The sequence below is a fragment of the Zootoca vivipara genome, chromosome 14 (genome assembly GCF_963506605.1).
Source record: "Zootoca vivipara chromosome 14, rZooViv1.1, whole genome shotgun sequence".
Lineage (NCBI taxonomy): Eukaryota > Metazoa > Chordata > Lepidosauria > Squamata > Lacertidae > Zootoca > Zootoca vivipara.
In genome coordinates, this window is record NC_083289.1 from 6,194,518 (window position 1) to 6,211,127 (window position 16,610).

Below are 16,610 nucleotides of genomic sequence, written 5' to 3' on the forward strand. Positions count from 1 at the left end.
TCTGTCGCCTGTATATAAAACATACAATAACAAAGTTATTGTGAATTTTACATTGCTCAGTAACTCAATCCATAACTCATAAATTCAGTCCACTTAACTTGGTATAGTGGTACCTCACAAGACGAAATTTTCGCAATACAGAACGACTCATGGAACAAATTAATTTCGTCTTGCGAAGCATCACTGTAACTGTAATGGCTATCCAAAGTCCTTTCCACTACTAAACAAAAATTTATTTTCTCAGAAAGTGAATTCTATACCACCTCTGTTTGTTACCTTTTTAGGACCCTCTCCAAAAAGGAAGATAAGAAGTCTGACAAATCAGAGAAAAAAGAAAGCAAGGATGGGAAGAAACCTGAAGGCAAAGATGAGAAGAGTGACTATGGATCCAGTTGTCCTGCTCAAGATCCTAAAACGGCAGAAGAAAAAAAGCGAATAAGTATGCATTGCAGCTACTCTCCTTACAAACAAATCTCCACCATGTACTTGAGTTTCTACTGTATTATGCTATTGCTTTTTATGCTAATGCTTTGAAAAGGATTAGGCTGTATAGTCATACATTTTTGAAGCCGCGAGCTGGCATTTTAACAGGTATTACCTAGAGTTTCTCTTAATGGTAACAAATCTGCTTTGAATATTTTAGAGTGGAGTAGTGTTAGGCTCACTTGACAAAAAAAGGTGGTGCTGGGGCAGTCAGAAAATGGTGGCATAAGAAGGCAGAATTTGGCAGTCAGTTGAAAATAACTGATGTCACTTCCTACTGATATCTTATACACCTTTGGAAATTGCTAAATTCTTTGTCGCAGTGTTTTCCTTGTAGCAAGGAGTTCTATGGTTCAGCTTTCCTCAAGCTAAGAACAGACGTTTGCACTGGAATGCGGAGTTAACCAGGGCTATTGACTGTTTGGCTCCGAAGTGCCCTCTCTGATTGCATGGAGCCCGGACAGCCCTGTGGTTTTCCATGGATCTGAGGGCAATGAAACAATTGCTAAGACGGCTAGAGCGCTGGTGGCGGATAACTCATTTTGAAGCTGACCGGACACGGTTTAGAGCTCAATGTCAAGCCTACTAAGTGGCGGTAGCGACGGTGAAAAAGACTTTCTTCACCGCCTCAATTGCATCTGCAGAGAACAGCAGCAGGAGACTTTTTCAGGTGGTTCGCAGTTTAGTGGAACCACCTGCTCCATCGGGGCCCAGTGCGGGCCACATGATCTCCTGCAATGATTTTGCAAAGTTTTTTGCAGATAAAGTCACTCAGATTCGGGAAGAGGTATACTCCACTGTGGGAGCAGGGCTGGGGTGGGGAAGTGCTAGAGGTCTGTCTAGTCAAGTTGTGTGGGTCAATTTCAATCTGTTACCTCCGAGGATGTGGACAGGCTGCTTGGACGAGCGAAACCAACCACCTGTCTCCTTGATCCTTGCTCATCCTGGCTTATAAAAGCTAGCAGGAAGGGCTGGGCGATGGGCTTCGCGGGTTGGTGAATGCTTCTCTCTGTGAGGGAGCCTTCCCAGACCCGCTGAAACAGCTTCTTAAAAAAGCATCTTTAGATGCGGCCAATATCGCCCAGTCTCAAATCTTCCATTCTTGGACAAGGTGATTGAGCGAGTGGTTGCTGAACAACTCCAGGTACGCCTGGAAGAAGCGGACCATTTGGATCCCTTCCAGTCGTGATTCAGGCCTCATCATGGGACTGAAACTGCCTTGGTCGCACTGGTTGATGATCTCCGGTGGGCTAGGGACAAAGATGAGAGCTGTTTCCTAGTTCTGCTGGATCTCTCAGCGGCTTTTGACACCATCAACCATAACATCCTTCTGGACCATCTAAAGGGGTTGGGAGCTGGGGGCACTGTCATACAGTGGTTCCTCTCCTTCCTCCTGGGCCGTGTTCAGAAAGTGGTGGGGGAGGATGAGTGTTCAGACCCCTGGGCTCTCACTTGTGGGGTGCCTCAGGGTTCTGTCCTCTCCCCCATGCTTTTTAACATCTACATGCAGCCGTTGGGAGAGATCAGGGGGTTTGGGCTGGGTATTCATCAGTATGCGGATGATACCCAGCTCTACCTCTCTTTCAAATCAGAACCAGTGAAGGTGGTGAAGGTCCTGTGTGAGTGCCTGGAGGCGGTTGGAGGATGGATGGTGGCTAACAGATTGAGGTTGAATCCTAACAAGACAGAAGTACTGTTTGTGGTGGACAGGAGGCAGGCAGGTGTGGAGGACTCCCTGGTCCTGAATGGGGTAACTGTGCCCCTGAAGGATCAGGTGCGCAGCCTGGGAGTCATTTTGGACTCACAGCTGTCCATGCAGGCACAGGTCAATTCTGTGTCCAGGGCAGCTATCTATCAGCTCCATCTGGTATGCAGGCTGAGACCCTACCTGCCTGCAGACTGTCTCGCCAGAGTGGTGCATGCTCTAGTTATCTCCTGCTTGGACTACTGCAATGCGCTCTACATGGGGCTACCTTTGAAGGTGACCCGGAAACTACAACTAATCCAGAATGCGGCAGCTAGACTGGTGACTGGGAGCGGCCACCAAGACCACATAACACCGGTCTTGAAAGATTTACATTGGCTCCCAGTACATTTCCGAGCACAATTCAAAGTATTGGTGCTGACCTTTAAAGCCCTGAATGGCCTCGGTCCAGTATACCTGAAGGAGCGTCTCCACCCCCATCGCTCTGCCGGACACTGAGGTCCAGAACCTTTTAATGTTTAATTGATTACCGTTTTTCTCACACCATAGGACGCACCTAGTTTTTAGAGGAGGAAAACAAGAAAAAAAATATTTTTGCTTTCTTGAATTGTCCTAGGCATAGCAGCCAATTCCTAGAGACCTAGGTGCCTCCCCCCCCCCAATTAAATATTTGAGGAAGCTTCTTTTGCAAAGGGGGAAAGCTCCAATTTTTTAGGATCAGCTCAAAGTTGTGCAGCTTTTTGTTGCAAATGGGAAAAGCCCCGTTTTGGGGGGGGGGAGTCAGCTCAAAGTTGTGCATCTTTTTTGCAAAGGGGGAAAACTCCATTTTTTAGGATTAGCTCAAAGTTGCTGAGTTTCCTTGCAAAGGGGAAAAATCCTGTTTTTATGGGGTTCAACTTGCAGTTCTGCAACTTCTCTAGGAAAGGGACCCATTTCTACAGTTTCCAGACAGATAATCTAATCAGCCAGTCACATATCTCCCTCTGCAGACAACAATTGAGACCTAGGCAAGGGGCCGGGAGGGGCCTGGAAGGGAGCTAGCCCTCTTATCTCCCTCCCAGATCTCTTGCAGTCAGCTGCTGAGCTGGTTCCTTTCTCTTTCCCTCTTGTTAGCCTTTAGCTCTTTATTTTTATTTTTTTTAAAGGCAGAAAGGATCTGCCTTTCGCCCCTGGGCAATTCAGGCCCAGGGACCACACATTCGCTCCTTAAGACGCACAGTCATTTCCGCTTACTTTTAAGGAGGGAAACAGTGCGTCTTTCGAAAAATACGGTATTTTATTTTTCTGTTGGAAGCTGCCTAGAGTGGCTGGGGAAACCCAGCCAGATGGGCGGGGTATAAATACTTATTATTATTATTATTATTACTGGAGGTATTGTGATTTAGCCTCCCCCTTTTCAGCAGAATTTGCTGATCCAGAAGTTCTAAGTGGAGAAGGCCTTTTATGCTCTTTCTTTTCCACCCTCACATGCTCTTCAAAGTGTTTTTACCCATTTCCTGTAATTTCTTCTCCCATTCCCCTTTCTCCTGTACTTTATCCATACCGTAGTGGCAGTTTCTTTCATCCCTCCTCCCTGATTTTTTACTTTCACTTCTTCCTTCTATAGCAGCTTCCCTGTCATGCCCTCTTCCATTCTTATTCCCGGTTTGTTTGTTTGTTATTATTTAATAGCAAACTTTTCTCTCACTTTCTAATTTCCTTCAAAACTTCCTCTGGCTCATTCTTCCCTCTTCTCCCTGCTCCTCTTCCCACCATACACTCCAAACACTTCTGTCTCTTGGCCACTTTTACTCAGCATGCAAAGAGTTGCTGGTACTGTCCTTGTTCCAGCCAAAAAGCTGTGGCAGGGCTGGGAGGCAGGAGAGGCAAATAAAGATATGTTGGGCAGGCTTTGACCCTTAGGGCCCACCTGAAGATATTCCAAGGCCCACTGTTTAAGAAACATGGATCTAGAACAATTAGCATCGCTTCTTGTAAAATTCAAATCCAAATTAGTTGGCCTTCATGTCAGAAAAATTATCTTTTTATATATATATATATATTCCTGGAACATGTACAGATTTAGCGAAATGGCTTTTGTGTTTTTTCTTATGTGGATAATTAAGCATGTAATTTTATCTTCCAAAGGTGTAAAAAGTCCAAGTCATATGGTAGTTCTAGACCAAACGAAAGGAGACCAAGTTCACACCAGGCCAATAAGAAGGGGACGGTTTGAAAAAGTAAGTATTGCTCAAAACATTAGTCTGTTTAGGCCCTAATTTGGTTTATGTGAGAGTTGGTTTTAGCTGAGACAGAGGAGTGATGGGCTGTGTCACAAAGGAAACTAGCTAACCACAATTTGACTTCTTTCTGAAGCCTAGGCAACTATAAGGTAGCTCTAACAGCAGAGTTTGGAAGTTCACTTGTAAACAGTGTTTTTTTTTGCAAAAGTCTTGAGTAAATGCTGCAGTCAAGATTGCTGTGCAAGCATCACTCCTACCTCCTGTGAGATTGGCTCTTCTGGAGAAAGATTTGATAGGGTCTGGAGTAGGAGGCACTTCCCACTTCCTCTTAGAGCCAGTCTTTCTCTTGCTGCCTCTGTAAGCAAACTTCCATTTCACCTAAGACCCTGTCATAAACTGTTCTTAGTGGGAGTTCATTGTTTATTTTACAGAGAAAGGGAGCTCTTGGGCATTGGGACCCTTCATGGTCCGCAAGAAGCCAGATGACTCTTGGCATGCTGTAAACATGTAAAAGTGTCCCTAATTCTCATATTTATATTTAAAAAAACTTGTCTCCAGCCACCTATGTTAAGGAACAAAGAGCGTTTTCTTCAAGACAAAATGAAGTTCAGAGACTACCGGGGCAGAAAGGACATACTGCCTTTTGAGAAGATGAAGGAGCAGAGAATGAGGGAGCACATTGTTCGGCTAGAGCGAATACGCCGTGCTGTAGAGTTACGAAGGTAGGAGGGATGCTCAACACTGTTGCCATCAAGCTTCTCAGGTGCTTAGGAAAAACAACACCTTGAGGCCAAAAGTAGACTCTGGCAGTTGGACTCCTGTTTCCAGGCATCTCATTGGCACTGAGAGAGGCATGGATGGAAGTGGCGAATGGGAGGAGGGGTGCTTAACCTTTTTGTCCTCCCAAGTTCTAGACAGGAGAGTTCATGGCAAACATGTAGTCCTATGTAGCTCCACCCTAATGTGATGGTTGCTAGTGGAAAAGGAGAAGAACAAAAGGTGACACCAATGAAGTGCAAAATGCTTCAGAAATCATTACTCACAGTGATGTGGGAGAGAAGAGAGAAATTGCAAAGTGCTAAACTGTTTTCTGCACAAGTGCAGTTATCCTCGCCCCAAATTGCACACTCTGGAAGAACCCCATGCCCCGTTATAACAAACCCCAGAGCATCCCTCAGAGCAGGTTGATGTTATTGCCATTGTCAGTAGAGAGTTCTCCGCCCATCTTGCTCGCCAAAGCACAGGAAGCTGGCAAGCGTATTCTGCCGTAACTTTCAGCATTGCCGTAACCACCAGTCGTGTGACTAAAGAAGGAAGTCAAGCCCCAAAGGAGCACCTTGTTCACTTGTTGGCCTTGGGCCTAAAATGGCTGCCTGCAGCTGCCCCACCTTTGAAGCTCCCGCTTTTTGCAGGCGAAGAGAAATTGCTGAGAGAGAGAGAAGAGAGAGGGAGCGCGTCAGGCTCCTCCGGGAGCGTGAAGAGCGTGAGCGTTTGCAGAGGGAGAGGGAGAGGCTGGAAATTGAGCGGCAGAAGCTGGAGAGGGAACGGATGGAACGAGAGCGCTTGGAGAGGGAGCGTATCCGTATTGAGCAGGTGGGTTTCCCTCTTTTATTTTCTGTTGCTTACAATCTGTCCAGCTTCTTTGAAGGGTGTTAGCGCTAGTTCCCTGGTATCAGAGACTCCTGCCTGGTGCTTTATCACACAGAACCCAGGAGCTTGTCTGCTTCTTTACATAGTTGAACTTTCTGGGATACGTTTTGGTGCTAAGGTCCAGTTTCTGCCATTGCAACAAAATATGCAAATTGAGCCAAGTCTGCCTAGTCTTAATTAGCACAACTTGGTCCATCATTCATGGCATGATGGGAGGCAGCTGAAGACCATGAAGAAGGATTTTTAGTCTTGAATTGTTAGGGTATGTGGTTTCTGAGGAGGGTTGGTAACATCACCATTGCACTTTGTAATGAAATCCTTTCAAAACACTAGGCACATCCACTTCACTGCCTTTGGTTGTAACCATGGTTGCATATGTGCTTAAATTAGTAGCTTCTGAGACTACCTGCATAGTCAAATGGTGTGTTTTGTACGTATGGCAGCCTCCTTTTTTGGTAATTAGAGTTTTATTCTGTGAACAAGCCTCAAGTATTAGGCACTCACATCTCGGCCCCCATCCAGCCAGGTGCCCCTTTGGATCACTTTGAGCTCTTGTACAGTGGTCAGTGCTAATTCTGCTACTTCCCCAATTGTAGCTGAAGCTCTATGGCAGGGATGGGGCTCTCCAGATGCTGCTGTACTACAACTCCCATCAGCTTCTGCCAGCCTGGCCAATGGTTAAGGATTATGGGAGTTGCAGTCCAACTTCTGGAGGGCAACAGATGTTCCTTATCCATGTCCTCTGGCCTTAACGTCTTCCAGTGCTCCTTAGAGATTCTTTCTCTTCTCCTGGCTAGGAGCGTCGCAAGGAAGCAGAGCGGATTGCTCGTGAAAGAGAAGAGCTTCGGCGCCAGCAGCAGCAGCTTCGATATGAGCAGGAGAAGAGGAATTCCCTGAAACGGCCTCGGGATGTTGATCACAGGTTGTGCTTTTTTTCCTTTTCAGGCTGGATGCCTGCTCCTCTGTCCCATCAGCCCTGACAAAGCACAAAACAAAGAAATGTGTGTGGCAGGTTGGAGTCCTAACAGCAGTGTGTCTCTTCCCCACCCCATTAGGAGAGAGGAGCCCTACTGGAATGAAAGCAAAAAGATTTCCTTGGACACAGATGCACGCTTTAGCCATGGGTCTGATTACAGCCGGCAGCAGAACCGGTTTACTGATTTTGACCACCGAGACAGAGGGCGATACCCAGAGGGTTCTGCAGTGCAGACTTCCTTTGACAGGTATGCTTGGGGATGATGGTCACAACAGTATATTCTGATGTTGTCGTGATTCCTCAAGTGGAGCAGACTCCCTCAGAAAGTTGTGGACTCTCCTTCATTGGAGGGTTTTAAGCAGAGATTGGATAGCCATCTGCCATGGAAGCTTTAGTTGAGATTCCTGCATTGCAGTGGGTTAGAGTAGATGACCCTTCTATCTCTATGATTCTAAGTGCCCCACAATAATTTTCACCCTGGGATAGTTTACACCATTCAAATGTGTGTTCTCTTAGTTAGAGAGGACAGGGTATTCTGATTCTTGAAGTGTGATCTCATAAATAAGTTATTATTACAGCTGGGAAGTTGCTGTTTGTTACACTAATGCAGGGGTCAGCAACCTAAGGTCCATGGGCCACTTGTCCATGGGGTTGTTTAACCGGCCCATGGACCCCCGCATGCCCGCTCGGTCAGCTCCCATGCACCACGCTAATCCGGCGTGGAGCAGAGCGGGGACTGTCTTCCGTGACGCTGGCCAACTTCCCATTGGCTGCAGGAAGCTCCTGCAGCCAATAGGAAGCTGTGCACGCCTCCTCTGAACCAGAAGGAGTGCCAGAAATGGTGTTTGCGCGTGCATGCACACACACACACACCGCGGCATCTGCGGGACCTTGAACCGGCCCAAGCCACAAAAACTTTGCCGACCACTGCACTAGTGTGTTCTTGGGTAATGGGAAGTGTAGTCCAACAATATCTATAATAGAGATGGGGAATCTGGTGCCTCCCAGCATTGCTGAATACCAGTTCCCATCAGCCCAAGCTAGCCTGGCCAGTGGTCAAAGAGGATGGGAGTTGTGCTCCAACTACATATGAAGGGCACCAGATTCCTCATCCCTGATTTTGGGTAAGAAATAGAAATCAACATGCTCTGAATAAAACATAGTGCCTGCCTTGGAATCTTTTCCCTGTATTTCTGCTGTCTTTTGCTTTCAAAACTGTTTTTGTGGGTTGTTGTAATGGCAAAGACGACACGACTCAAGGCAGGTTGAACTCAATGGGAAGGCGACCAAGAGCAGAGCTCTAGCGCTTCCTTTTATTGAAAGCTCAGGATGACAGTTAATCATTACAACGACAGTGTAACTTCTAGCCAATTACAGCAGTGCAGTCCCATACAAGGTGATGTTTCCTGTAACGTCACACCCGGTCACTCCCTAAGACATCCTCCATAGCCCACGTGTTGTTTTGCCATGCCCTCTGTCCATGCTCCAAGCACATGTCACTCTGTAAACACCCCCTCCTCATTCCCATTGTGTTGCTCTCCTTGGCTTGACCCATCTGGTTTGTCCTGATTCATCCAGTTCCCTCCAGATCCTCCTAGATCCTTCTAGCTCTGTTGTGACCTGTTGCCCAGCTGACCTGTCCTTCACGTGTTTCCCATTCTGACATTAGCCGGTTTGCCATGCTAATGCCCGCACTCTCGAAGATCAGTGTGGCTTGCCAGCACCAGATCTCAGTCATTCCCACACATGCCAGCACAATTTCCTCGTGTAATCCCCACAGTGGGTCTTTTGACCATAATAAAGAATGTGTGTGTGAACTTGGGGGCACCATATTGGCTACCCATGCTAGGCTCTGATTTTCAAGATGATAAGTTTGCAGTGTGATCTGAAGCATATTTACTCAGGTGGCAGTGGGATTTACTCTGGGATAGACGAGAGCATCTGGTAGATTTCTGCAAGGACTGGCAAAAGTAACTCTCAACTGTTAAACAATAGTAGCAACACAAAAGCTCCCCCCCTTTCTAAATTAGCTTAGTTCTGCTAGTATCAATTCTATGATTCTGTGATACTGAAAACAAATTTCTGGGCTGAGCATTTGCTTACATTGCTCCTAAATACTAGCTCTTAAACACCCATCCCCCTGAGCCCTGGTTGGTGAATTTTCACTTGCAGGCTCAACTTTGTGCTTTACTAGAAGCCCGAGAAGTCTGCCCACCCTCAAGCTACTCAGGTTACTTGCAGCTGTATCCCTAATATCCTCATAATGCAGTCTTCATAATGATAAATTAACTTTATGCAGCAAAGCACCTTGGGGTATTGCAGGCAGATGCTGTGCCAGACAGAACCAGTTTAGGGAGTGACCCTTAATCTGAAAAACTCTTGCCTTTCTGAACAGGCGGGAACGATTTGTCAACCAAAGTGATGGGAAAAAAGCTCGGCCAACCACAAGACGGGAGGAGCCTGGTTTTGAAAGATACCCAAAAAGCTTCAGTGAATCCAGAAGAAATGAGCCCCCTCAGCCCCGAAACGAAATCCGTGACAGTGACCGGCGGGAAGTGAGAGGAGACCGCGATGAGAGGAGGACTGTGATAATCCAGGACAGGCCTGAGATCCCTCATGGCCGTCACCCACGAGAGACTGGGACCAACTCATCCCGGCAGAGTTCTTGGAAGGGTGAAGGAGGCATCAACCCTGACAAGCGAGATGCCAGGTGATTCTTCAACCTGGGTTAATAGCTGGGATGTGCAGGTTCATTCCTGCCCAAAACGTGGGGTGGGGATACATACCGGTATATGTGGCTGTGATTCACCAAGACAGAACAGGTATGGCTCTGTTGCCCTTTCTTCAAGTGGAAATTCTTCGGAGTGTGGGATGTGCTGGGTAGAGAGGAAAGATCTTGCTACTTTGCCCTGGCCCATTTACAGCCTGTCACTTGTGCATCAACCTGGCTATGTAAGAATCTGAGTGCTTTTCCTCAATACGTTGGGTCTGTGCCTGTTCCATAAGAGGCCTTCAGGCTCATTATATTTTGATCGTTGATATGCTCCAATACATTAATACTTAATTTCTAACCTAGATTTCTTTTAACACACTTCACTGGGTGCCCTTTTTTGGCAGTGAACAGCATGACTTGCATGTGCCTAAACTGAGCAAATGCCATGTTAAATGACTGGGCTTCCATGTCATCTTCTATTTTGCATACTAGTGAGCAAATGCACAATACAGGCCCTTCAAGTCACAGAAAGAACCCTCTTCAGTGAGGTGATGCTTCCCAGGTCTGCAGATCTCCTTGCCAAGCAGGGGTGATTTTCTAAACCTAGCTGGGACAGGCCAAGAGAGCTCTAGAGTTACTTCGCTTTCCCAGTCAGCAGGAGGCAAACTATATTGCTTTATATTTTTGGCACATTTCAGCCAGTCAGGGATTGGCTGGAAGTGCACAGATAGTAGGAGATAATTGTTTGCACTTCCACAATTTGAAGAAGGTAACGTCAGCCCTTTATTCTAAGGTGTTAAGAATGATGAGTAAAACGGAGCCCCCCAACTCAAGGTGTGAATTATTACTTCCTGTACCATGTTGACTCTTTCCTTCTGCAGAGAGAGGCCAGAAAGATCAGGCCGAGAAGTCTCTGGACATTCTGGGAGTCGTAGTACCACATCTGGCTACGGAAGCCGGGAAGCAGAGCGCAGTGTGATGGAGCGTGGAAGTGGGGGGCAGGTAAATGGAAGTCATAAGTAACTTGCATATTCTGATTAGGAATGTGGTGAGCCTTAAGCAATAATTGGTCTTTGTTGCATTTTCTGTAAGGTCACTTGAGCAGAGGGAAAGGCAAGGTAGTGTTCATCTGCTAATTTGGGTTCTGGTTTCACTTCATTTGTATACCACCTTCTGGCCAAAATATTTGACCCTTTAGGCAAATAATACTATATTGCTACTACGTTCTTTAAAAACCCATTGAAATACAGTGGTACCTCGGCTTAAGTACACAATTGGTTCCGGAAGCCTGTACTTAACCTGAAGTGTACTTAACCTGAAGCGAACTTTCCCATTGAAAGTAATGGGAAGTGGATTAATCCGTTCCAGACAGGTCCGTGGAGTACTCAACCTGAAGCGTACTTAACCCGAAGTATGAGTGTAATTGGTTCTGGAAGTCCATACTTAACCTTAAGAAGCGAACTTTCCCATTGAAAGTAATGGAAAGTGGATTAATCCATTCCAGGCGGGTCTGCAGAGTACTTAAACTGAAAGTACTCAAACCGAGGTGTACTTAAACAGAGGTATGACACTAATGAAAATGATGAATCAGTAAGAGAAGCAGAAAACTGTTCACTTAATAGTGTGGCAAAAACAGAAGTGTCAAAGCAAAGTAGTGAGGTAGCCAAGTGGGTTGATGATACCAAATGGTTCAAGATAGCTGAAATAAAAACAGATTGTGAGGCTTTTTTAAAACTGGCTGAATGGACAGTAAAATGGTTAGCACAATTCAGCATAATCAAGTGTAAATTGACAGGCAGTGGGGCAACACACACACACACACACACACACACACACACACACACACACACACACACACACACACACATATATATATATATATATATATATATATATATATATATATATATATATCACTCTAAATTAATGGAGACTCTTAAGGAATGAATCCCTGGGACTGTAGTGGATAGCTTGATGAAAATGTCAACACTGTATGGCAACTGGAAAAAGTGGATTTCCTGCTAGGAGTCATTAGGGAAATAATTTAAAATAAAACTGCCAATATCATACTGCTGTCATACAAATCTGGTGTGACCACGTATGGAGTACTGTGTATGGTTCTGATCACCTCACTTCAAAAAGGCTATTGTAGAGTTGCAAAAGTTTCAGAAAAGAGCAACCAAAATGATGGTGAGGATGGAGCAACTCCTTTATGAGTAAATGAAATACTTCATATAGTGCATAGTTAACTGTTGTAGTGATGGACACCAATTTGGATGGCTTTTAAAAAGAGAATTAGACAAATTATGTTTGTTCTGCCTCCCCTGTCAAAAGCAGTATGATTCTAAATGCCAGTTGCTGAGAATCATAAGTGGGGAGAGCACTGCTGCACTGAGGTTCTGCTTGCTTATAGGCTGCTGTGAGAACAGGTGGTTGGACTAGATGGGCTTTGGGTCTAATCTAGCAAGGCTGCTCTTATGTTCTGTGCACCTGGTGAGTGAATGGCAACCGGGCCTGGCAGACTTCATAGGGAAAGACATTGAGAGGATGGACCACGAGTGAGGGAGCCCTGCTTGATGCAGCTACAAGGGCAGCCTCTAAAAGCTGTTCTAACTCAGAGTCTCCTGGGGTGGCCCCCACAAATGGGGAAGTTTTATGGAAAAGGCTTTTCCAACTTGCTATGCCCCCAGATTCTTTAGGGCTGAAAAGGCAAGAAGCAGCATTGCAAGGTGTGTCTGGAAACCAGTACAGAACGCACTATTTCTAGCAGCCAGGCTGCTGCCTTTTGATAGGCTGATGCATTGGGGTGGTCACTGAGCCCAAGTTGGTGACTGTTGTATCGATTGATCGATTGCATTTATATCCTACCTGCTTCTCCAAGGAGCTCAATAATGATTATTATTATTATTATTATTATTATTATTTATTATTATTATTTATACCCCGCCCATCTGGCTGGGTTTCCCCAGCCACTCTGGGTGGCTTACAACAGAAAAATGAAATAAAATAATCTATTAAACATTAAAAGCCTCCCTAAACAGGGCTGCCTTCAGATCAAGGTGGTGTATAAGGTTTGCTCCCACCTCAGTTAATCTCCCCACAAAACCCCTGTGAGGTAGGTTAAGGTTGTGAGGCAGGTCACCCAGGGAGCTTCATGGCCAAGTGGGGATTTGAACCCTGGTTTCCAAGGTCCAGGTCTGACACTCTAACTGCTACACCACACTAGCTCTCATGTTTTTGTGAGTAAAACCTTGTCTTGCCAGGCTGATATTGTCTGCTCTGTGTTTCCTGCCTTCACTTGATTTTGGGAAGAGTGATTATTGTACAGTAGAGTCAGAGCAGATGGAGAGGAATGCTTCACCTTTTCCCTGAAGAGCCATGTTAGGCATCACACTCTGAGGAGAAACCCTCAACATTAGCAGTTGCTTAACATGCAAGGGTGGGTGTCCAATTGAACAGAAGCCCTCTTTTCCCATCTCCCCACCCACCATAGTCCCTTTGTTTTTCTTCAGAGAAAAAGCAAGAACAAAAACGTGCATTCCTCCTAAGGGGCTATGCAAAGTACTTTGCATGCTAACCTCTCGTTATATCCAAATTTGAGGTTTTCTTAGTGCAACATCCAAGACACAATGCATGCAAACTTTGAATATCGGTGCAAAAAGTGTACCTATGTGGGTGTTGTCCTTTATAGTCCAAGGGCTGAACTTGAGACAAATTGAAAGTTCCTGATGTAGAACATGCTTTGCAGAACATTTCCCGCTTTTGTTGGCACTGCTTCTCTGAAGTTCTTCCGAAAGAGCTGCAAACCTTCCCAGGATGCACATCTAGAGAAGGCTGTACTGGAGCCAAGTGTGTGCAGCTGTTCTTCCTTTGGGTCCGTTTAGGAAACACAAGTCAAAAGGTGGTGGCACTAGCAGAGTAACCTCCCGTGTCTCTTTCTAGCATTATAATGAAGATCGCCACGTGGTTGAGCGGCATAGCCGTGACGCTGGACCAAGGAAAGAATGGCATGGGCCCAGTTCACAGGGCAGCAGCTATCACGACACAAGGCGAATGGGAGATGGCCGAGCAGGAGGTGGCATGATGTCTCCCCACTCAAGGTACCTGTGATGCTTTTTGCTTCCCCACGCCCCAAAATATCACACTTCTGAGGTTGCTTTTAAAACCCAGCTTTACATATAGGGCTGAAAAAGGACATATTCATATTCAAGGAGCACACACTTGATTGGTGTGCTGGGGTGCCAAAGTTTCCATTAGGACTGTGTTTGCCACCCCTTCCCCCACAACGGATTCAGAGCCCACTTTGAATTGGCCCCGAGCTCTGGATTTCAGTCTAAAAAAGCAAAGCTTCAGAAACCCCAGCAACTTGCATTGGGACACCAAAATCACCATTTTCTTTACATGGGTGTGAGGAATTTGGAGACATGGTAGCGCCTATAAGAGGGGTTTAACTCTGCCCCATTTCAGGCAGGTGGTTTACTTTTTTATTCTGGATCACCCCAATCTCTGAGGCAATGCAGTATTGGGTACTCTGCCCCCACTGCTGGCACAAATCTGAATTGCCCTGATTGAGGAAGGGATTCAGCACAAACTTTAGACCTCTATTCCTAGAGAAGTTGGACTGGCTCCCTCCTTGTCCTTCTGTCAGCAGGTGAATACATTTTTATTCCAGCATTGGGTTTTTTCTATTCGTGTTCAATTACTGTTTAATGAATATCTTGCCTATGTTTCAAGCTTTTTATCTTTAAGCCACTTGAGTCCTGCTCTAGGAAAAAGCTGGGATAGAAATAAATGTAATAACAATAATTTCTATGACTCAGTGGAAGCTTGGCAGTACAGTTGAGTAGGCTTTGCAGGAAGTTTCATGACCGCATACAATTTTGTCTGAATCTAGTTGGGCTTTGGAAACACATGAAACTTAACTACTCATATTGTTAGTTTTGTAACCATGATGTGCTCTGGATAAGGAGAAGTCCCCTTGGGCCTGAGCAGATAAAGCTTGACCAGTGAGGAAATTTGACAGAGGCCCTGGGCCTGGGACCTTCTCCCATGTGTGTGAGGCAGCCACAGACATTTCTTGGGCAGCATCTGAATAGGTCACAGTACAAGATCCAGGAGTTCAGTTGGGCATCTTTTTAAAGCTCTCTCCACTTGAACATGATTACGCTGAATGTTGCCCAGAATGTGCCGGTCCAGCATGAGTTGCTAGCTCCCTGATGCCTACTAGGGAGTGTTCTGTCCCCAGTCTCAAAAAAGTGGCTGCTGTTCTCTCAATAGCCTGCCAGTCTCACAGCATGGTTGAGTGGGAGCTCCTCCATGTGTCAGCCTTTACACCTGTAACACGATCAGGTTATGAGAACTTTGCCTTGCCTAGCACTCTGGATAGTGAGACTTTAATTCCCCTGAAACTTCTTTTTAAATTTGCTTCTTTTTCAACTTTTATTCCAGTAATTCTTCACCCATTAACAGAGTTGTACAGATTACGGGCAATTCCATGCAGAGGGGAAGTGGTTCAGGATTTAAACCATTTAAGAGTGGACCACCACGAAGATTCTAAGCTCACTGACCTGCTTGACCTCCCCCCTTGGTTTCAAGATAACTTATTGGAAATCTTTTATGAACGAAGAAGCCTTGGCTAAGAGAACTTGTCTTTTTTAATTTTACCATAATTACTTTTTCCTCTTTTATGGAGGCATTTTAAATAAGTTAGGCTGTTTGGATTTTGGATAGTTCATTGTACTTTTTTGATGAGCATTTCCCCCTGTAACACTAGGAGCTCTGAAATTAATTGGAACCAAACATGTGAACCGCTGTACAAAGAGATGATTTGTTTTGCACCCAGTAGTTTTAATTTACAATTTAGCTCTGTGATGTCAGGCTTGAAAATTAGGTACTTATCACAAAACACACAGATAACCCAAATGTACATTAGAATGGGTAGAGAATAAGGGTTGGGTTGGTTGTTTGATTTCTGGGTATTATGTAACCTATTTTTGGAGAGTTGTTAAACTGAGTGGATCTGTATCCTGGCCACTGTATCCTTTTGAAATAAAGCTTCATAATATGTATTGCTACTTGTACAGTCTGGTTTGTTTGTCTGGGAAGCTGAAATAGGCTGGTCCTATGCAGTAAATCATTCTACTGGTAGGAGTTACTCCTTTTTCTGTTCCTGTCACTGAGGTAAGATCACAGTAAAAACAGACACATTTAATTAAGCAATGCTGTAACGACATCTGAAAACTTTGTGTGAAAAGTGATAAGAGTCTTCCTCTTACTTGGCACCTGCCCCGTTTCCCTTCCAGCAGCCCCACTCATGGCCTGCAGTAATGGAAATGGCCAGACCCAGATGACATTGCTAAACAAATTAAGACTCCATTTGCAGCAGAGCATAGTGGCCTTAAGATTTGGCTGTGTTCTTCTCTTGGCCTTCTGCAGCCAAGCTGGGGAAGTGACTGTTCACATATGCCTTCTTGAAATCTGCCTCATTCTTAAGCTACATCCCATTTTATCTGAAAGATTAACTTGGGTGAGATACAGAAAAGTACCCATAGTCTGCATTTTTCAGTATTCATTGCTGCAATGTCCATTGTCAAGGAAAGCTGGATTCTCTACCCTGTGTAAATTGCGCATATTAGCACTTCTGTCCAATTTTACATTTGTTTTTACTCTTTTGAATAAAAGCACAGTGATTCTGGAGGACGGGAACAAGGAACGCAACAGGACAATGAAACACCACTGCTGACTTCTGGTCTAGAGTGTTCAGGCATTTATTTAATTTTAACATTTTATATACTGCCAATAACAAGCTCTTTGGGCAGCTTAGAATTTTAAAAAGTACAATCAAAGCATAAAAATAGAAAT

At 45.2% G+C, this 16,610-nt stretch overlaps 1 protein-coding gene across 2 annotated transcripts in view; it reads left to right on the forward strand.

The window, feature by feature from the left end:
• SLTM (SAFB like transcription modulator) overlaps positions 1-15,817 on the forward strand; it is a 43,787-nt gene extending 27,970 nt beyond the window's left edge. For both annotated transcript variants that reach the window (XM_035130872.2, XM_035130871.2), the window contains 10 exons: positions 285-439; positions 4,316-4,407; positions 4,969-5,132; positions 5,823-6,003; positions 6,858-6,982; positions 7,116-7,283; positions 9,432-9,746; positions 10,631-10,751; positions 13,692-13,849; positions 15,198-15,817. In XM_035130872.2, the coding sequence (XP_034986763.1) occupies positions 285-439; positions 4,316-4,407; positions 4,969-5,132; positions 5,823-6,003; positions 6,858-6,982; positions 7,116-7,283; positions 9,432-9,746; positions 10,631-10,751; positions 13,692-13,849; positions 15,198-15,306 (1,588 nt within the window). In that variant the 3' untranslated portion in view covers positions 15,307-15,817. The remainder of the gene's footprint in view (positions 1-284; positions 440-4,315; positions 4,408-4,968; positions 5,133-5,822; positions 6,004-6,857; positions 6,983-7,115; positions 7,284-9,431; positions 9,747-10,630; positions 10,752-13,691; positions 13,850-15,197) is intronic.
• The last annotated feature ends 793 nt before the right edge of the window (positions 15,818-16,610 follow it).